At 41.6% G+C, this 22,402-nt stretch overlaps 1 protein-coding gene across 1 annotated transcript; it reads left to right on the forward strand.

The window, feature by feature from the left end:
- Positions 1–1,073: 1,073 nt before the first annotated feature.
- sptlc2a (serine palmitoyltransferase, long chain base subunit 2a) lies at positions 1,074–21,608 on the forward strand. Its single transcript, XM_035407265.1, has 12 exons — positions 1,074–1,400; positions 4,661–4,855; positions 5,387–5,541; positions 6,674–6,822; positions 7,044–7,168; positions 8,503–8,596; positions 9,664–9,769; positions 10,212–10,431; positions 12,305–12,431; positions 17,675–17,810; positions 17,904–18,033; positions 19,511–21,608. Exons 1-12 carry the CDS (start codon positions 1,242–1,244, stop codon positions 19,631–19,633), a joined length of 1,719 nt encoding a protein of 572 aa, XP_035263156.1. The 5' UTR covers positions 1,074–1,241; the 3' UTR covers positions 19,634–21,608.
- The last annotated feature ends 794 nt before the right edge of the window (positions 21,609–22,402 follow it).

Genomic DNA, 22,402 nt, shown 5'->3' on the forward strand with positions numbered 1-22,402 from the left:
GCTGCAGCAGATGTTTCTGTCCTAACTAACTCACATCTCTGAAATCTGGTACAGAAGCCCCTGGATGGATGCAAGATAAGTCCTTGTCTGGGGTTTGGCCTACACATGTACTCCGTGCCTATTGGCTTCAACTCAAAAGATGTTGTGCAGCAATTAAGTTGTTTTTGGAGCTGAGAAATGTTGTCAGATATTGTTTCTTGTTCCATGATAAATTATCTAGTTACCACTACTACTGTTTTTGAATTTAAATGTCACTATTATCATAGGTTGGACACACACACTGTATGTGACTCTGGCTGAATCAGTGCAAAATATATTTTCAATTAATGAATTGTTCATAGTCCATGTGCATACCTCTACTTTGTATTTAAGCTTTGAGGAAATACACAGGATCCAAGTCAAAGCTAGTGAGCTTTTCCCTTGTGTCAAATTACAGAAACGTTTTCATATTCATTTTTAGGTGACTGGCAGAGCCTAAGCTTCTACTTTTTTTTACTACTACCTAGATGCCTTCCTCTTTACCTGCGTTAGATGAAGTAAAAAAGAACAAGTGTTGTTGTCTTTATTAGTTTCATTATTTATTCACTGAATTGTTAAACAAGCGAACGCAAAATGTGTATCCCTGCATGCCAGCTACATAATTCTGTTTGCCTTCTGGGGAGACTACCAGTCACGCTAGTAGAACTGGACACGGCATGATACAAGGGCAATAGTTTGAAAATAGTTTCAAACCTTTCATCATATTTTACGATTGCGTTACAGACAAAAACTTGTTTCCTATTGGAAAGTTTTGAAACGTTTTTTCTTTCGACGGACTGCTTTGCAATATATTGTTTTTCCGCTTGTCAGAAAAAAATTTAGACGTCTATAAATATTTTGAGCTTCTGGTCAATTACTTACGAACAATGCACCTTGAGCAGGTGAGCTCTATGACTATGTCACATGCTGGAATGGCCCACACCCTTGGAAAGGTTATTGCAGTTTATTTCCACTGACGTTTTGACCACCTTCTTATGAATGTAGAGTTGTAAGCCACTCCTATTTTTCTCGTTTGTGTAGATGTTGACTAATATAATTGGCTGTTCTCAGTGACCAGGGCGTTTATTTCCGGATATCACAAGAGCTTGATTTTCAGGTTTCTACTCGTGGAATTTTGAGAGTTGATTCAAGGAGGGGATATTGAGTTTGTCTGCATCTCATATCCATCATACCCACGTTAATGTAGATGTATATGTTCAACTATGCTATTAAGTATGACTGAAAGCTCAGAAAACAAGTCAGCAAATGGAGAAGTGTGCCACCGTGCTATAAACGGCATAAAGCCGCGGAAGAACGGTTTAGTGAAGAACAGTTACCTCCACCAACAGGAGCAGCCCAAGTACTGCTACCCCGAGGAGAAGGTGAGGCCCTGTCGTCAACGGTATTTGGTGTACATTAGGAAGGGCTGTGACTACTATGTAGGCTATTTCCAGAAGCTTGATAGTGTAACGTTAATGCCGTTACAGTTGCCAATGCTATCCATTTAGCCTGCTCACAATTCGATTTTTCCTGAATAGTTTGCTATCATTATTGAAGTGCCAATTATTTATGGATAACTCTGTTGGTTGTCGTTAGATGCTGGCAAGGTTTCTTTCCAGTGCCTGAAAGCTAACCTAACGGTATACATCACGTTAGCGCTCAAATGCCCAAGTCGATCACTTGTCATCGTCTCTTGTTTAGTCATTACTGTGCTATTTAGTGATTTGCGCTATTGCTGGTTACGTTGGTTAATGTTAACGTACTCGGCCAGATATATATCTATGGTAATGTTGCTTGTGAGCCAGTTAACATGTATCGTACAAGCTAACGTTACCATGTGCTTTGCCTTGGACTTGTTTGCTAGAGTGCTGCCATGGACGTAGCTACCGACTGGAGACTAGACTAATGCATGGAATCAATTTTGTCATGTATACGTTTAGATATCTAGCTAAATGCATAGCATTCTTTTGAATAGCACACTTGGCATGTAGCTGTGTTGTCATAGTCGTTAATTGCGTTATGTGAACACCTCACCAATTGCCTGATGGGGAGTTTTAAACGGGAAATTTATTGGAAAATTGTTAATTTTAAATGTGTTTTTCCCCTTATGCTACGTGGCTTTGATGTTTAATTTTGACAGTATTTTCTGGCGTCCTATCTGTGAAACAGTCTTGGCCTAACTATTCTTGCAGTAGTTTTAGTGTATTGTTAGCACAACTCATTCATACGCAAGTTAACATTTTTGAAGGATTTCACACAAACAAATCAAACTTGGTAAAATAATGCCACAAATGAAGCAACGTAATGTTACGCTGATCGACTGTGCTATCGATGACGATGGAACTAACGTTAACTTGGATCAAGAAGTTAGCAGATATCAAGTTGACGATAGCAAAGAAATTTTTTTAATTTGCAGAAGGCTCTACGATGTATGTACGACAAGCTAAAATAAAACCACAGCCAAATGGACGAGAAGAACGACCCCCTCCTTAATTCAAAGAAAAGGCAATGGGACGGATTTAGGTTGTTTATGTAGCCACATAGCTAGATCAGCCAGTTTTACTGTAGCAACGTCCGTTATTAAAGCTAAACGTGCCACTAACACGCCGACCTGGAAAAAAAAATAGTATGGCACACAACATTTCCAGTCTCCGAATTGCTGCTGTCTATCCAAGAACACCTGAGAATCTACCCATTGTTAGGATATTCGTGGATAAAATACATTTCTTTTTTGAAACCATGTGTTACGCATTTTCGTGAAAGTCTGTTGCGTTGCAAGCAACTGTCATGATACAATATGAAGATTAGTCTGCATTGTGTCAGTTCTTGAGACTTGTGAGTCCAACCACAAAGTATTAAACCGGAGGGGCTCGTTCAATACACACACACCCCTTTTAATCAAAGTGTAAAATTTGGCACCTGCAGAACTTTCCGTTTTTTTTGCTTGAAGGTGCTCTCATTGCTGGGACATAAACTTGTTTTTCAAGTTGAATGTTAATCAGGCTCCTGTAGCCCAATGCATGCAGTCCTTTTAGTAGTTTCTACAGGGTATGTGCAGCGAATATGTCAGTGCATGCATTTTAGAAGTCAGATAATTTCCCAGCATTGTTACTAACCAAGGTGAGCACCACTTTGGTGTATGAATTTATTATAGACTTTATAACTTATTTATACATCAGAAGGATGCATGTTCAAATCATAAGAGCAAAACTATCTGTGTATCCTTGATAGGCCCATACATTCTTCTTGAGTTGTCTCATTAATCCAAGGGAGTTGCACCAGATAAGAGCATTTTATATGGAAATGACTGCCTAAAAGAAAGCTGTTTTTTTGTTGTCGTTTGTTTTGTTTTTTAAATAAATGAAAATGTTCATTACTAGGAGTTTGGTAAAAACCCATGTTAATTATTAGCCTAATACACAACATGGCTAAAAGTGTGTGGACACCCTAACATCACATTCATTTGTGCTTGTTGAACATTCCAAAACCATGAGTATTAATATGGAGTTGGACACACTCTTCTGGGAAGACTTTTCATTAGCTTTTGGAACATGGCTGCAGGGATTTGCTTTCATTCAGCCACAAGGGCATTAGTGATGTCGGGCACTGATGTTGGGCGATAAGTCCTGGTTTGCAGTTGGCATTCCAGTTTATCACAAAGGTGTTCGATTGGGTTGAGGTCAGGGCTCTACAGGCTAGCCAAGTTCTTCCCACCAAATTCAGCAAACCCTTTCTTCATGGGCCTTGCTTTGTGCAAGGGGTATTGCCATGCTGAAACAGGAAAGAGCCTTCCCCAAACTGTTGCCACAAAGTTCAAAGTGCACCATGAAAAACAACCCCAGACCATTATTCCTCCTTTACCAAACTTTACAGTTGGCCCTATGCATTCAGACAGGTAGCATTCTCCGGGCATTCCCCAAACCCAGATTAGTCCGTCAGACTTCCAGACAGTGAAGCGTGATTCATTGCTACAGAGAACGCGTTTCACCTTCTCCAGAGTCCAATGGCGGTGTGCTTTATACCACTCCAGCTGACTCTTGTCATGGTGATCTTAGGCTTGTGTGCGGCTGTTTGGCTATGGAAACCCATTTCATGAAGCTCTCGATGAACAGTTCTTGTGCTGACATTGCTTCCAGGGGTAGTCTGGAACGCAGTAGTGAGTGTTGCCCTTCAGCAGTCAGCAGTCCCTTTCTGTGAGCTTGTGTGGCCTAGGCTGAGCTGTTGTTGCTCCTAGACATTTCCACTTCACACTAACAACACTTACAGTTGACTGGGGCAGCTCTAGCAGGGCAGAAATTTGAGGAACTGACTTGTTGGAAAGGTGGCATCCCATGACAGTGCCACGTTGAAAGTCGGTGAGCTCTTCAGTACGGCCCGTTCTACTGCCAATGTTTGTCTATGCAGATTGCATAGCAGTATGCTTGATTTTATACACCTGTGAGCAGTGGGTGTGGTTGAAGTAGCCGAAACCACTCATTGGGAGGGGTATCCAGTATCCACATTCTTTTGGCCATGTAGTGTATTTGTTCTGAAACATGCCGTATGTCTGTTACCCTGCTTTGTTTGTTTTGTTGACCCATTTTTCCCACTTCATGGTAAACATTTGTAACGGTGTTGTACTTACTGTCTTGCTAACGTTTAGGTCCGACATATTGCCTGCAATGGAGGATTGTATAACCGGCCGTTCAATGAATCGTTTGAGGAGACTCCCATGCTGGTTGCTGTCCTCACGTACATGGGTTACGGCATTCTCACAATATTTGGATACCTTCGGGACTTCCTGAGGGAATGGAAAATTGAAAAATGCCACATTGCCAGAGAAAGGGAAGAACAAAAGGTAAATATTTTGATTGGCTTTTTAAAGACTTTATCCACTAAAACTGCTTTTCTGTCAAGTTTTATTTACTAAAAGGGAAGGAAACACTTTGGAGAGAGTACACTACGCCTACTTATTCATTCCTTGTTCAGACATGAGGGATGCTTATGACTTGAAGAATGAAAACATAGTTGTGTAAAACATGTTTTTATGCAGAAACTTTGGGGGGGGGGCTTTTTAGAGAGTCATTCAGTAGGATTTCCTTTTGTTGTCTCCGTGAATGCAGAGGAACTTCTACTGTGCATTGTTTCATTTTCTAAAGTTATGAACTTTGGTGGCAATTTTGAACATTGCCTGTTGCGAATTCAATTTCATTGCTTCGCTATCAGCCATTTATTTCTTTGCAGGAAGATAAATGCTTTTTCTGACATTGGAACTATTTCAAGAAACTATTTTTGAGAAGAGCAAATATTTGGTTTTAAACATTTTTAAATATTTCATATGAACCACTGATGTATCACTGGGTTCATCCACCTTTTTCTTTGTTTCTAGGATTTTGTACCGCTTTATCAGGATTTTGAAAACTTTTACACTAGAAACTTGTATATGCGAATTCGGGACAGCTGGAACCGACCCATATGCAGTGTTCCGGGGGCCAAAATGGATCTGGTGGAGCGAGTGTCCCATGACTACAACTGGACCTTTGAGTGAGTGAGCGCTTCCATTTCTGAATGTGACCAGGGTTGGGTGGAATCACCTGTCTTAAATGTTATATTTAAAATGCTACTACATGTCTGCATCGTATTTAAATAATGACAACATAGTAAGAATGCACACAGTCTTCGAAATGTCAACATCAAAGGCAAGAAGCAAAAGGGAGTTCACCAAAATCAAGGGAATTTTTATTGAGAATAAATGGTGGAAAGCTGATTGGCTGTGTATGGTAAGAAGTCTGATAAATTCACAGGTTTGAACTGGTCTTCATTGTAAAAAGGGCATGTTTGCACCATTTGAATTTGAATCAATTTTTATAGTCTTAATTCATAAGCAGTAACAAACTGGCTAAACTACATGTTAGTTTCACATGGTGTTCAACATGTCTGGCAGTGTGATAAGGCCTGGACCACTAACTTGGTGCAAATCTAACTGTGAACATACCCGCTGTGAAAGATAAATGTGTACGTGGTATTATGGATTAAAAACAAGCATAGGGAGCTAACACAGAGGAAGAAGACAGTGGGCCAAGGTCTGATCCTTGTGGAACTCCCATCACAGCACAGGGTACAGATTGTACCTCTCCAGGGACCCTGTTAGACACTGGTAGAAGGCAGAGTGTATGAGGATCTGTTATTGGAACATCCAGTGATATAACTTCCACTTTTATTTTTCTTTTGGATCTGCACGTCAGAGTGCAGCTGCTTGTGCCAAGTAGAGGCCATCAGTCATGACCATTTGATATGCTGATGTGTTCTGTTTGTCCACGGGGTTCTAGTCAACACCCTCGTGAAGTGTGCATGCCAGGAGGAAAAGTGCACATTTGCACCACAAGTGTTTACAATCAAGATTCCTTTCAGGCCTTTTACATACATATGATTCCGAAAGAGCTGGTTGGCCACACAAATGATTAAATGTCGACAGTTTTAAATTATCACTACATTTCTGCTGATATTATTGAGTGTTAGTATCAGTTCTGTTGTGGACTTTAGTATGTATTCCTTCACATGGATGTATGCATGTGGTAAATAGCACGCAGAACATACAATTCATTGAATTTATTTGAAAGGAAATGTGTTAATGATGTGCACAAGGCAGGGATAAAAAAGGGTTATTTATCCTCAGATACACAGGCAAGGTGCTGAAAGATGTCATCAACCTGGGCTCGTACAATTACCTGGGCTTTGCTGAGAACACTGGGGTGTGCGCTGAAGCTGCTGCAGAGGTGACCAAAAAGTACGGAGTGGGCGTGAGCAGCACGAGGCAAGAGATTGGTAAGCCATTCATACTCGCCTACCACAGGGAATCATTTCATTCCATTGCAACAGATGTGCTTATGAGTGGCACTGAATTTAAGATGTTCACCTTCAATGAGGCCTGACAAGGAGCTTAAGTCTTAAGCGAGGCAGATACATGAAAGGTTGGCTAAACCATTAAACATTAGGATAAATATATTGTCGAAGTGTGTCTAACTGGTGTAATATTGTTGGCTCAGGTAACTTGGACAAGCATGAAGAACTGGAGAAGCTCATAGCAAAATTCCTGGGAGTGGAGTCTGCCATGGCCTTTGGCATGGGTTTTGCAACCAACTCAATGAACATTCCGGCACTTGTTGGCAAGGTATGAAGGACCCTCTCAGACAACAAGGTTCTCTGAGCTCTTCTCTCAGTTTTACTCTCTCCCTTTCTCTCCCTTATCACTGTCTTCCTCTTGCTCTTCTTTTCTGTTCTGCCTTTGTCCCATTTTAAAATGCGTTAAAAGATCATTGACACGTCTGCTGTATCATCTCACAAGGGTTGTGTCGTACTGACCATTGTGTGGCTCTGTAATGTTAAATAGGGTATTTATAATACGGAAGGGAAATTTCATCTGGCTCTGGGCACAGAATCTGTTGACTGTTCCACAAGCTTCCTTTACCGTTCTGTCTCCATGGCGCCGGCACATGACCTCAAGCCCTTGAGACTGCACAAGAAGAGAAGCAGATAAGACAAAATATCTGCAGGATACGGGATTGCCTCAGAGCAACGTAGTTTATTTTTTCCATTTCAACGCCACTTCCTGTTTTAGGGCAGGAGTCCCCATTGTGATGTTGAGCACACAGCAGCTGCCAGTGTGATAGTGTAATTTTCTTTTCCTGATTATTTGCTGCTCAAGATTAGATTTGTAAATGTTTCAGTTCTTGTAGAAGAATAGTGAATGTGTTGCCTCCATGGTTAGCCAGGTGGGAGTCTCCATTGAGGAGTTGTTTTATTTATTTGTTTCATTTTTTTTATTAAACATTTGATGGGCCGTTTCTTTCTCTATTGTAATTTTGTCATTGACATTGTGGCAGTCAGGAGGCAAAGAGGATTACTGTCCACTTAATCATAAAATGGTAATGTTACTGCACAAATGTATAAGATTAGTTGTAGAAGAAAGCCATCTGAACGTGCTTTGATGGCTTGTATTTATATTGTGTAAATACTGACTTGCCAGGATTGAGGCATATTTTCACTTCTCTTTGGCTAGGGAGGGAAATTCATGTAACCTTGACATTTCATTGTGAAATTGATTAAAGGAAGCATTATCAACCCTTTGTTTTGTGCTCTTCCTGTAGATGCACACCAAGTTGGGACAACTTTAATGTGGGCTAATGTTTATTTATATGTGTTAAAACAATTTTATTTAAAATAGCTACTCTCCATATTTCATGAGATCCTGAGATTTTGGTGAATCTGACATTTTTCTCTTCTCTGATTAAATGAGTGAGATAATCGCCTCATTCATGTTTATCTTAGTGATGTGAAATGGGAGTGTTGCTCCTTCAGTGCTAAGAAAGCGTGATGCAATGCAGTCCCGGTGCTGGTTCAGTCTGCGCTGATCCCTCTGTGTTGTCAGTTATATTTTTTCTGGAAGCAGCTTAGCGTAAGTGAGTACTGCTGATGACACGGTGTCTCGGGGCTCCTCCCTCTCAGGGCTGTCTGATCCTGAGTGACGAGCTGAACCACGCCTCCCTGGTGCTGGGAGCCAGACTGTCCAGATCCACAATCCGCGTCTTCAAACACAACAGTGAGCCTGCTTTCTGTCTCTGCACTGTTCTGATTTACTCTTCTCTTTACACTGCCTAGCAACAACCACCATTCCTAAGTGTTCAAAGCACTGGTCTCTGTCTGAAGGTTTATATCTGAAACAGATCAACAAAGAGCAGTGGAGTGTTAACTCTGCGTTGCTAAGAGTGGCAGTGAGTATTGTTGTCTTGTTACCATATTTGCATAGGCTCGGTTTACACCACAGTTCTTGATGCCCAGTTTTGATTGCCTATATCCTATTTTTTGACCACCTGTTTACATCTAATTTAAAAAGTGACCCATATCCAATAAGGCTGCCTGAAGGGACATTAAAGCTTGAACACAGTTTACACTCAAAACAATCTACATGCTTACACAAGCGATTGGTTGCCGATACAAAAGTAAACAACCACGCCGCCACAGCTATATCACCATCTCAAATGGACTCAGAACAAGGCAGAAATGATCATTCAAGCTATTGCTTTTGGAAGCATCTGAGGTCCACAACGAACATCCCCTGTGTTTGGCCTATACTGACTCTTCGCCCCACAAGCTTAAAAAGCGTGTAACCTTTTTGGTATTCGTTCACTGCCCTGAGCCTTCTTCCTCCATTTAATTTCTCTAAATGTTTAACGTTACCAGCGGAGAGTGGAGCATGCAGTTTTCAAGTTAATGTGACACTGAAACTGTAGATCCAACAGGCCTGTGCTTGGTTGTGGCATTAATTTCCTGTGGGCTGAAATAATCTGAAACATGGACAATGCCATAATGGGACAGACTGAGATAGCCATGCATAGATATGTATGCATCAGTGGCATAGTTTTCATTTTAACTTTGCGAGAGACGCAATGCTGGGCCATCTAGCCTGTAATTGAGGGGGACAGTTAATTTGTATGAAAATATTGAAATATATCTGTGTGTATAGTGTGCATGGAATTGGATGAAAATTTCAAGGTCAGACAGGTCAGATGCTGAATTCTTTAATAGGCCTAATACGTGTACCATGTTCTGTATTTGAATAGAGCTGAATAGTCATAATGAGTCTCATTGACTGTTGGGTTTTTTCAGACATCCAGAGTTTGGAGAAGCTCTTGAGAGACGCCATTGTTCATGGGCAGCCCCGGACTCACAGACCCTGGAAGAAGATCCTCATCGTGGTGGAGGGAATCTACAGGTAGACTGAGCGGGTGCCAAGTTAAATGTTCAGTGTTCGTTCAACTTTGAGTTTATCTGTGTCCAATACAGATAATGATGATAATAATAACTTTTACACTTATCTGGCACTTTTGAGAACATACCACTCGAGGCATTTTACAAAACAATAGAAAAAGTGGATTAAACAAACCAAAATAACACATGAATATAAAATTAGATCTACAAAAATAGTGAAGCATTGAAAAGGATAAGAGAATATCGCATGCTCTGTCGGAGTAAAATGTGTCAGAGTTGATTTAACACTGAACATTTTCCTGTGTGCGTCTTCCATTTTTTTACTTGCTTGCGGGCAAAAGAGAAGGCCTGCACTTGCTACAATCTACTGATTGTGATTCCTTAATAAATAATCTCCCTGTGGTTTGGCTGTTGTGTTCCATGCCCCCCCCCTTCTCTTCTCACAGCATGGAGGGCTCCATCGTGCAACTTCCTGAGATTGTGGCCCTGAAAAAGAAGTACAAGGCCTACCTGTACCTGGACGAGGCCCACAGCATCGGAGCGCTGGGTCCCAACGGGAGAGGGGTGGTCGACTACTTTGGGCTGGACCCCCGGGACGTGGACGTCATGATGGGGACCTTCACCAAGAGCTTTGGGTCAGCTGGGGGATACATTGGAGGAAAAAAGGTAAAGGAGATGTGATCCTCAGACAATTTAGCTACACTCATTCAATTTTTCATGTGCATTTATCATTTGCTTTAGGGCTTTCTGAATATAATACTATTAACTGAGTGGTAATGGTCTAACATCACCATAACTCCTCCAACCTGAAGAGTGAGCAGTCTGTCATTAGATAAAACAGCAGGGTAAGCTTGCCCATGTCTCCTGCGGCTCCTTTAAGACAGCCGGTAGTCTCAAGTTGCCTGTCCGTGGCTTCTCGTAAAGCAGGAGAGGACTTGCGTCATTCATAAAGTATTTCTTCGCCAGTCTCCTAGGCATTTGTGTTCCTCATGACGCCAATAAGGCTGATTGCATTGGTAGATAACATTGGTAACACACTGTTGATGGCCATGTTGACAACTCAGCGGGCTATTGTTCCCCTCCAGTGTTGTTTTTCAGGAATATGGGTTGTTACGTATGTGCATTGTCCTTGAGTAATGAATGGATTCATCCACTGGTGCTTATCAGCAGTCGCGCTCGTCCATGGAATGCTGCATCTTTGAAACTCAGGACATTTCAGAATCTGCGTTTTGCACAAATTCACTTGTATTGTGGTGAAAATACCTATTTTTTTTGCCATAATATGTGACTCAGAATCATAACACAAAAAATGTATGTCATTCATAATTTTGTTATTATGCTTGTAACAGAAGTGGGAAGAAATGGCGGAATAACAGGATTAAATAAACTACAAATAATGTTTTGGACCAAGAGAATTTTTTGCCACACAGACTAATAATATTAAAGACCGTAGGAGCAATTTCCATTTTAATTTACTTGGGTTGAGCAAGCTAGCTAAGGCGTGACATCTTGTTTTTGACGTTGGATTCAAATGAAACGCTGTCTCTTTGAATCTCGCAATGCTGCCAATGGTTGTGTAAATGTCAGACACCTAAAGACACCTGGCTTAGAGAAACAGAATTACTAATTTTGTTGTGGTTCAAGTCTGGGTTATCGCCTGTTGTAACCTTTTATTTTTTTAAAAGACCACTTGAATATCTGCATTTATAGGATGTGGGGTATTTTTTTTCCCCTGCATTTTGGCAGAATCCTGTGTTAACGTTTAAGTAGTGTGAAATCTGGACACCAGAATTCATGAGCTGGAAAAAAGTATTTTTAATAAAAAATGAACAGCACCAATTAATCTTGTTTGGGATGGTTTACATTCAAATATACAAAATAAATTATAATGTCAATGTGTGGCATTCCCATAAATAAAATGCAAATTTACTGCAAATGCACAGTTACTGTGGTTTGTTTGCATGATTACCTTGAGGAAGTTATGTGAAATTATAGCACCCTGGAGGTTTTTCCAACGAATTCTTATGTTTTAACGACGTCATAACAGGCTACCTTGGGGTGAGTCCAAAGTGCACTCTGGTATTAAATGCTTTCACAATAGCAAGGACTAAATGATCCTCTCCTCTCTTTGTTGTATCAAGGCGTGGGGGATTGAGTAAGCGTGAGTCAGATTTAAACGTGACATTCACTCTCAGCATTGTGCTGATTTTCATACTGTAACCTTTGTCCCAGGTCTTTAGTGTCCGGTCTTGAGTAAAGGACTTTCTGTCTGCCTTTTGTGATGTTCAGTGCCGATACTCAGAATCCTGACCTAAATAATCACCAAAACTTAAGTAGGCATTGATAAAATGGAGATGACGGAGAGAAAGACCTTACTCTGCTCCTGATACTAAAGAACTCTCAACAGGTTGCATTTACGTAATTTCTTTTGTTAACTTGTATTTGTATCATGAAATTTGTATCATTTCATGATATAAAATGTATCTCCAAATCATGTAAGTGAACTGAATGTTTAGAGAACTCTTTGTTCTCTCTACAGGAGCTGATGGACTACCTACGTACACATTCTCACAGTGCTGTCTACGCCACGTCCATGTCACCCCCCGTGGTGGAACAAATCATCGCTTCTATGAAGTGCATTATGGGAGAGGACGGGACCACCATCGGTGAGTTTGAAAACGGGGGCATTGCTGTTGGCAGTTTCGGCTGATACAAGCCAAGGTGTCCCAGATTGAGCCAAAGTGTTGTCCATACAAGTGTTATACACAAGGTGGCAGTATTGGCCTGTCAAGAGTATGGTATGCCAGGAGTGAGCCTCCGCCTCAGTGTGTCTAAGTTTGCAAGTATACAGTCCTCACACTAAGGGTTAGAGGAAAGCTTAACTGCTGATCAGTTGCACAGATGTGCATCTCCATACTCCATACATTAATCTCCAATTAAAATGTTTGGCAGTTTATTTAATGCATGGAAATGATTAACCCATAACCCGCCATGGCAGCGTATCCAGATTCTTTGAGACTGCCCTAAACCTTCTCCTGCCAATCAGTCTTCTCAGGACCGCTACAACAAACAGCTATCCTTCTCATGTCATATTCAAGTGGAAGGAGACAAGTATGAGCAATGGGCATGTAACACACATTTAGCTTCCGGACAAAGACTCGTCATTCCCAACACCAAGCCTTGGTACCGTATATATATTTTAAGGTGGCGGGGGTTTATTTTAGATCACCACTTTCCCCATCTATTGCCCAACGAACAAAATGAATCGGTGTGGAAGGTGCAACACTGTGCGAGTCCAGTTCGCCTTCCTACCATCTTAGTTTGAGTGACCGCGATGAGCCACATGTGCATGGATGCTTTTATATGCACGCTCCACAAAACGTGCATTGTGACGCACATCATTGGAACATGTCAGTATAGCCACCAAATTTTAAAGTGTAAAACATAGAGCAATATTTTATTTTCCGCCAATTCGGGGTCCTTAAATATATAAATTTGCAACGGATGGTGTACCGTGACGGGGTTACGAAGGCAAGGCGTACGCGACGCAGTAACAGAGCTAAGAGCTCGGCCCAGTTTGTGTTATGTGGTGCTAATTATGTGAAGAATTAACACTGTTTCAAGTAGGAATTGGGTCATTGGCCACCTGGTAAAACAGGGAACACAAAGCAAAGCCAATCAAAATTTGTTAGGTTGGGGGGTGGTAAAGAGCGGACTTCCTGTGTGTCCCCCTGAGAGCACACACCTTTCAGACCCACTTGGGCTGGTGTTGTTTTACACTTACGGCAACGGGAAGCCTGGAATCATTTCAGCTCAGTTGTTTCGTCCTTGTAGGATTCAGTAGGAGCTATTAGGCCAGTGAGTGCAAGTGACTCTCTCTAACTTGGCAGAAGTGTCCATTGAATATGCACTGCTGTTTTATGCTCCTTTTCATTTTGTCTAGTCTGTTGGTGATTAAAGTTGTTTTGTTTCTTGTTTTGTTTTTTTTGTCAAATTTTAAGCCCCTTGAACCAAAACTTAGTTGAGATGCACTTTAGATTGTGTCCACAGAAACATTTTTAAAAAATTTAATATGCAACTTAAATCTTTCAGAATCCGTTTGTTTCCCCAAGACATTAACAACTCGGTCAACGTTTTCAGATATCGGTCCATTAACTTAACATTTACTCACTGTTTTTCAAATATTTAAAATACTGTAATTCATCAGTATAACCCACGTGTATTCTTTGGTTTTAACTAACCCAGTGCTTGGATCCCACCTGTGGTCCAAAGGAACTGCTAAATGAAGTGTTTGTGTTGTGGTGAATTAAAACTGTGATTGCACAAACCCTAGGGCAATTAAATTTAAAATGGGTTCTGTTTCATGTTAACCTAGATTTTAAACTTACCACATGTAGGCAATGTGTGCAAAGTATGCAAGTGCTGTAAGCATGTGCATGTTTAGTGACAACAGATGCAAGAAACGCCGATAAGTTTCGTGGTCTTAGCAGGCTGACTAAGTTCTCCAATCAGAAAGGTAAACCTCAGAATCAAACCTGGAACGTTTTCAATCCGGGGGCTTTGCCTGGTGTTTTCGGAAGCCAGAGGGTAGTTGTTCGTGACTCAGATGCGTTCAAGATAATTGTCTTGTTTGTCAGTCATTAGGTGCAAACAACTGTCGACAAAGGAGCCTTTGCAAGGAGTTACTTTAACTCATAAATCCGTCCAGCCTTCCTCCTACAGGTGCAATAAAGTGTGTTTGTCATTCCTGAGACTGCCCAGGCGTTTGAGGAAGAGAATGGGGTTATGTAGCGGAGAATGTGTCTCATTTGTTCAGGGCATCTTCGAGATGGGCTTCACCTTGTGTGCTCAGTCAGGCCCGGCCAGCGACAGCCATTTGTCTCCGTCGGAGGTGTTGACTTCTGCTGGGCCGGTGCCCAGAGACACGTGTTTTAGGTGTTAAAGTGTGTTTGTCCATGACCCCCTCTTGGGATGAGTGCAGGCCTCCGAGCTGTCCGGCTCGAGGGCGAGGGAGTTGTGGATCATCTCTCTACCGCCACCCTGCAGTCCTTGATTTGTCGAGATCCTGATAAGTTTGTTCCTTCCTGCTCTCGCTCGCACGTGTTTCGTGATTTACTCAAAGAACTGCAGGAACTCCAGTGAGAATTCCAAGTGTAAGATGAGTGGGTGGAGCCTTGCAGAATGCAAGAGATATGCAAGGGAAAATTTTCATTAATTCATTAAATTTTTCACATTTATTTACCGAGTGATTTTATTAATTGCTTTAAAGGGTTTTATTTTTTAAAGAGTAAATTGCTTTTAATTGGGTTTTAGTTTGAATAGATTCTTGTATTCAGGTAAGTGGGATATATAATGGAGATTGAGTGTTTTAAGTGTTGCTAAATCAGTTTTTGAACCCCCTAACATGGGTTCCTTCCGGAATAACGACATGTTTCAACTGCCGGCGCACAAAAGAGCTTGAAAGGCAGGAGGAGATTCATCCATTCTTCATGGGATTGTTTGAACATGTGTCACAAACATGGCAAATGAATCAGAGAGATGAATGGTCTGACTCCAGCCCGGCTTCCTGGCCTTGCTCTCGGGCCGAGACCCTTGCGGGGGCGTCCCCCTCGTCAGGAGCTCCGCTCCGCTTCGAGCGGGCGTTTGTAATTATCTCCCGCTAGATGAAAAGGAAGTGAGGAGAAGCCTTCATTTGAAAGGAATACGGCTCCCACATCTGGAAGCTCTTTAAGACGCCTGTTTCACTCCAAATCTCCAGTCAGTGTCTGGAAGGAGTTAAGAATGTGTATTGTGAAACTGGTCGCTGAAAGTGTACCCCAGAAAGATTTACTTTTGGAGGCACCCTTTTTCAAGAAGAACATGCACGTTGACTGAAGGGTTTGAAGTTAGGAGTTTGAGTTTCCCTAAAATCTTTATTGCTTTCAGATGCATGTTAGTATTTAATGTATTCTTTCTTGTGGTTTACGATGCCGGTGAGATATCCGAGGGAACCTCCTTGTTTTTTTATGCTCTTCTCAAATGATGGTGACTGTGCGTTCTTAAGGTGTCCCATCTTGGAACAGTCGCAGAAGAATGATCGCTCAAACCAGACCCTCTCTCATAAATATGACCGCTCAGAAGTATGTCTTCATCTAGCTGATGTGCTTTAATGGTATGCCTTGAGGGTATTCCTCATGTTTTGAAACGGTGAGGTAGGTGATTAGGCCATGTAGGATACGATTGGGGCTGGGGGGGCTGAAATATTTTTGGTTTGGGGGTAATTTTGTGGAATTCGGTGTGCTTTAACATAATCCACGAAGCATTAACGTGCTACGTAATACGGCTTAAATGGCTGTTGATTGCATACAAATGAGATCTGTCCTGGTGGAAGCTGCTCATTCGTCAGTGTAATTTATCACTGCCTTGGCTGTTGCTCCTAAAAGGGGACACTTCGGGGGGGGGGGGGGGGGGGGGCGTTTGTGGCGGGGCCTGGTTTCATTGCTCCGTGTTTAAGATTACGCATTGCAGAGAGTTGATTTTCAGCCACAGAACCGGTGACCCGGTCACGACTTGCTGTATCTGTCAGTGGCCAATTTACACCGGCGGTGGTAGGGGGTGGGGGGTCGCTGGAAGATTCCAGTTTCACAGCCAGTCGAGGCGCTTTTCACGAGAGCACGTCGGATAGACCGCACGTGTCCCACGCGATCGGCTCTCACGTTGCACTTTCGTTAAGCGCCCTGTTTTTCTTTTCCCCCTCGCCAATGATTACCGCTTTCTTTCCCCTCTCCTTTCAGGAAAGACGTGTTGTAAAGCAAAACCTGCGTGGGGGGTACCAGATGTTTACTTTTTCCTGCTAAAAATATTCAATGGAAACTCTTGCATTCGAGGCCTCGTTTGATACTGCGTGGAATTTGCGGGCCACAGATGGCCAATCCCCTGTCTCACGGTGCAGCATGCCAAAATCGTAGGATTCAGTATGTACAGTTTAGAGTTTAGTCCGTAAGCGGGCGCTTTCAGCCAAAGCGACTTACAAAAGTGCATTTTGCATGGTGTGAAGCTGATGTTGGTCGCCTGACCGACGCAAGGAGAGAGATGGCTGGGGAAAAGGAGATTCCTCTGAGCAAGTCCTCAGCATGCATGGAATGTTTGACAAGTGAGAACCAATGCTAGTAAACGTAACCTTTTGAATGGATCACTCTGCAGTTGGCCAAACGTTTCTGAATTCCGTCAGGCTCAGGACGAGCCCGCGTGCTCTCGAGCGCATTCTCAGGAACCCCTGTCAGGCTGCATGTGTTCGAGCGCGGTTTTGCGATTCCTTTCTGCGGCCTCATCTAATGGGACCGCCGTGCAAAGCATGGAAAAGGGCTTCATCCAGACGTGAGCTGGGAATGGCGCGGGATGAATGTGGTATGGATGGCTTTGATGCTTCATTCATTTGTGGGTTTTGTGACTCACGGAGCACTGCTTTGCTTTGGGAGTTAATGAATCTCTCTGCCAAACACATGAGGGCGTGGGAAGAAATGTAATATTAGTGTCTGATGGACATATGGAAGGTTAGCAGATAGCCCTTCACATAAACCCATGTGTGCCTAATGGACCCATGTTGTCACAACGGCATTAAGTCTTAAGATGAATAGCATCTACATGTTCTAATTAGTTCAATAGGCTTGTGGTTGGCTAAGAGTTGATTAGACACTAGCAGTTGTCTGGCCATTTCATCTGAGACTTTACGCCACCGGGGAGGTTTTCTGCTTTCCAGTTGCTCATTCATTTTGAACTTGGCAGGGTGTACGTATGGTTTTATTACCAGCAAGTGCCCTGAGGCATAAAGTTATAGCCTAAATTAATTGTAATTGTCTTGAAAACAAAAGACTGGAAACATTGACAAAGGTGAGTTTTACCGAGCGTGTCTGAATTCCGGTCTCCGCAGGTCGTGAGCGGGTTCGGCAGCTGGCGGAGAACACGACGTACTTCCGCAGAAGACTCCAGGAAATGGGCTTCATCATCTACGGGAACAGCGACTCCCCTGTTGTTCCCATGATGCTCTACATGCCAGCGAAAATCGGGTAGGTTTGCAGCCTCGCGCATCGCTAAGTGTCACAGGTGGTGTATTGACCTGAGTGACGGGCATTAATTTCTCCCCCTCTGGTTTTTTCCAGTGCGTTTGGGCGGGAGATGCTGAAGAGGAACATTGGGGTGGTGGTGGTTGGGTTCCCAGCAACGCCCATCATTGAGTCCAGAGCTCGCTTCTGTATTTCTGCAGCGCATACCAAAGAAATGCTGGACATGGTAAGGGCCTTCAGTCTCCCTCTATATGAACCGAGCGCCCTCCACCTCATCAGCCCACAATCAGCCAGCCCTTTAACCCCCTCAGCAATTGGCCAATATTTACATCCTTCAAGCAAATCAGAGCTGAATTTGCTAATGTTATTCTGTGCTGTTGGCACATTTCATCTTAAGACTTCAAAAAATATCCAAATGCTGCAATTTCCCCATCAGACAAGACCTTTGATGGAAGCAGCCTGACCCATAGCAAAGGCGTAAATTGTGAAATAAACATGGCACTTGTTAAAAGCTCATTTGCTTGCTGAACTGAAGCATTGCCAGGTTAAGTGAGGATACATGCAACAGCTACGCAGTGAACAGCCGGCTGAGAGATTTTACAACTCTGAGGTCATTAAAATGAAATGAGCAACACGGTTCGCCCTCTTAATGAAACGCTCGGTATCTTAGTACCGGTTTAGAACCCCAGTCCTTCAATTAGGCCAGTGAGCACATTTTAGGATTTCATAGGCCAGTTATGGAAGTCTGTAATAAAGCTTGTAGGCGTGTTAATGCTCCCCTTCAAAGCTAGAAAGGGCCATGTGCGACATGAATGAATTTAAGAAGTTAGTCCCCGTTCCACGTGTGAGAGGAGGGCTTTACGTAACCATGGCTTCCATGTTGCTCTGCTTTTTGGCAGGAGATCAAAGAGCATCTAATCTGCCTCCCCAAGGACACTTGATTTAGCCATGCTGAAAAGTATATTGCGCTTTTTTCCCCCCTCCAAAAAGCCCCACTCCGCAATAGAATCGCCTTTGTTGAGCAAGTCCTCATATGAAACCCCACATTTTTCTTGTTTTAAATAAGTCCCCTTTCAAGCACATGTTCATGAAATGGTTAACATTTTTAATTCAGGACTTTGGGGTGGGGGGGTGGAGGAAAGAGGAAAGAAAAGGGCAAATTGCTTCCACATGGCTGGCAGTAACACAATACAGAAAGGTGTTCTCTATTGCGAAAGAATACTTTCACTTGACTTTGGTTTGGCTTCTATTTCTCTGATGGTCTTTGCCATGCAGTTTCAAAAGCTGTAGTTCTACTAGTGCTGTTCTTAATGTAGAGTGGAATCTTTCATGTGTGGTATTGAAATCTGTTGGTGATCTGTTTCTGTCAGATTGATTTATTAACTGCATCTTCCCTCCATACTGGCTTACTTTTGAACACACATGAGATCCACATATATTATTCTTGATCTGGTAAACCAGCCTGAAATGACTGCTTGTGTGTTAATTGCCCACTGCTTTGCACATGCTGTTGAACTGCGTGTTATTTGATCCCTTTTAATGGGTAACATAAAAGGCTCATGCACAGTGCCCCAATCATATCACTGAGCGTGATATGAAGTCATTGTGTGCACATTGTTTTCCTGTCTTAACCTGACACCATAGCGGATTTTGCATTTCCAGCCATTGCAGCCATGCCCAACCTCTCTGCTCCCTGTTCACAGGCATTAAGCGTCATCAGCGAGGTGGGCGACCTGTTGCATGTGAAGTACTCCCGACGCAGGATACTTCCCTCACTGGATCGATCCTTTGATGAAGAGACCACATACGAAGAGAGCGAAGATTGAATGTCCTCCACAGCAACCAAACGTGCACTGCTCGCCTGAAGCACTCGGTGAAAATTCACAGAACCACTTAATATATGGCCTGAGCCCCTTTTACCCTCCTTATTTTCACACGTGGAGCTCATGATGGCCAAGCAGTGTCCATAGAGAGAGCGCTTTCTGTTTCTTTTCCTTTTGTCTGAAGCACTGTTGGGTTTGTTACTTAAATTTGTGGCTTTTTTGTTTATTTTTGGAACTCTGCAGACGACAGATTGTCGGTGTGTTTGTGTACCCAGATTGATTGTGTGCAGTATCAACTCTGAACCTCTTAGATTGCCACATTTTAAAAAGGGAGCCAAGAAGAAATTGAGCACCAAAATATTTTAAAATTTTGATTCTGATTTCCGTCCAAAAACCACTAAAGTGTATAAGTTTCTGTTTCCGTATCAATGCAAGTGTACTTTCTTTCATGTATCACATATCTGATTGTTAACAGTTTTAGCTTTCAGTTTTGTCTTTTTGTATTACTTGAATTTCTGCCAGGACCAATCTCTAACTTGAATCTAGGCGTTATCTTTCTTGCTTTACCAAAGTATTTTATTTTTTATGTTTTAGATGGGAACACAAATCGGCAGCTTTGGGAAATGTCAATGCAAATGACTCCTCTGTGAGCAACAGCATGCACAACCATGCAGAGCTGTCAAAATGGCTTTCCAAATGATTCCACTTAGAGCTTTTTGAAAATGGCTAAGACCTGTTAACTAATTTTTTTATTCTGTTTTCAAAAATAAACTATCAGTTGTATATTTAAGTACGGGACAGATATATTTAAAGTGCAATCTTGTTGATTAAGTGCTACTGTTTAGAGAGGGTTTTCTTCATCTTACATTTTTATACTGCTGTGATTATTTTTGTTTGTTTTTTAAAGCTTATCTGTGCTCATCTGTATTGTTTGTCATTACCAAAGACAATTAAGGTGTTCTTAAATGCTTTCTGGTCTTTGAAGGAATGTGCGTTGGTTTCATGGTCATGGAGCGGTCTAAAAGTGACTTGCACTTGCTCTTACTTGCCTTTGATGCATCCTTTTTTTATGTACAGATTTATTTAAAGTTTCTCACATTTTTTTCACAGGGGAAAAAATGGCAGCTCCAAACACTGTCAAAATGCATGCATGTTTACAGACTGCATGCTCCCAGTGCAAGTACTACTGATGGGTATTTTTATCATTTCTAATCTTTAAAAATGCATGTATGACGTAGTCAACTGAAGCTGCTAGTTTACAGAAAAAAAGGTGCTGAATTAAGCGTATTTCACTGTTTTGTGACTTGTCTTAAAACCAGGAGTCATTCCAGATTTAGTTTTAAATGACCAGCTTAATCTTATGAATTGGTCTCCCCCCATTGCTCATACATTTTAATGCATCAAAATATTTCAAACGTGTTTGGTCAGTTTTTGTCTGCTTTGCTTGACAGTAGAACTTGAAACAATGTGAAGTCAGAAGATGACCATCTGACAGAAAGCAATGAAAGAGTGAAACTTAATACAGTAATGACTAGAATGTAAACTCTTATGTTATAACCAGTCTGAATTGCAACCTAAAGTCAACTGGAATTGTTTAAGTGTAAAAAGATGTCTATTTATATTATGAATGATACAAGTCATTCTGTTACTTTCTTTAAAGTTGAAAGTTCACTACTGGAGTAATATATTTTCTTTTTTTTGTATTATTGTTTTTGCATTTTGAAAATATGGCATGGTAATGACAAACGCATAACTTCTGTCAAAACTGAATGTTCAAACTGTCAGGGAAAGTGCAGTAAATTAGAGTCTTGGATATTGGACTGCTTTTAAAATACATGTATGTGTTCTAATGTAACTTGCTACCAATAATGCATAGAAATCACATATTTTTGATCAATGCTGTTTGCTGCATATTGGTGAATCACTTCAATGTCTCCTGTTTCACTTCTTTTAAATATTAAAATATGACTGAACATAATCTTGTTTATTTTATATTTCTTTCATGCATAAATATTGAGATATGTCACAACATATGTCCAAGTTGTACATTGGGCATAAGAAGTGTCCCTTTAGTGCATATACTGTATGGTGATAAGAGTTAGGATTGTTGACCTGTTGGCCTGAGATAAGTATGTTCCTACCTTCATTGTCTATAATTTTGTCTTAAATTTTGTTAAATTTATGTTTTATATGAAGACGATTGCTATCCCGTCTTTGAAGATATCCCCGCTCCATGGGTGCTGTCTCTCTTTAGGTATTGTATCAGGTTTGAGGTGTGCTTCCTGAAGGAATACAATATGTGCTTTGTATTTATTTAAGTGTGTCAGAATCTTCCCACGCTTGACCAGGATATTGATTCCTTTCACATTAATGTTTTTATCTAGCATTCGTTTGATAATTTGCAGGCTGACTTCTACATGTCTCATGCTCAGCAAGTGATATATAAAATATACCAACTTTATATAAATCTTGATACATCTTGTCATTTTTATTTGCCCTTATTGCCATGGGGTATGTGACAAGTTACAGCAGTAGAGGGAGGGGTTGGGAGTTTGGTGTGGTGCGGTTTTCTGTGATGTGGTTTTGCTGTGTCAAGACCTGTGCAACTGGAACCTGCAAGATTTATTGTTGTCTCGAGATTTACCCCTGACAAGACATGGTTACATGTGACACAGATATACTGTGACATAGTTTTGTTCTTTTGTTCTGTATGAAATGTAGCCTACCATATAAATTCACTAATACGAGGCCTTCAATACCCAACTGATAATT

This window comes from Anguilla anguilla, chromosome 1 (assembly GCF_013347855.1).
Source record: "Anguilla anguilla isolate fAngAng1 chromosome 1, fAngAng1.pri, whole genome shotgun sequence".
Lineage (NCBI taxonomy): Eukaryota > Metazoa > Chordata > Actinopteri > Anguilliformes > Anguillidae > Anguilla > Anguilla anguilla.

Bases quoted from the DNA above. Each gene is read 5' to 3' on its own strand.
- sptlc2a (XM_035407265.1), top strand. From the start codon at position 1,242: ATGCTATTAAGTATGACTGAAAGCTCAGAAAACAAGTCAGCAAATGGA. The intron at 6,823-7,043 runs GTAAGCCATTCA...TTGTTGGCTCAG, and splicing joins CAGCACGAGGCAAGAGATTG to GTAACTTGGACAAGCATGAA. The intron at 18,034-19,510 runs GTAAGGGCCTTC...CCCTGTTCACAG, and splicing joins CCAAAGAAATGCTGGACATG to GCATTAAGCGTCATCAGCGA.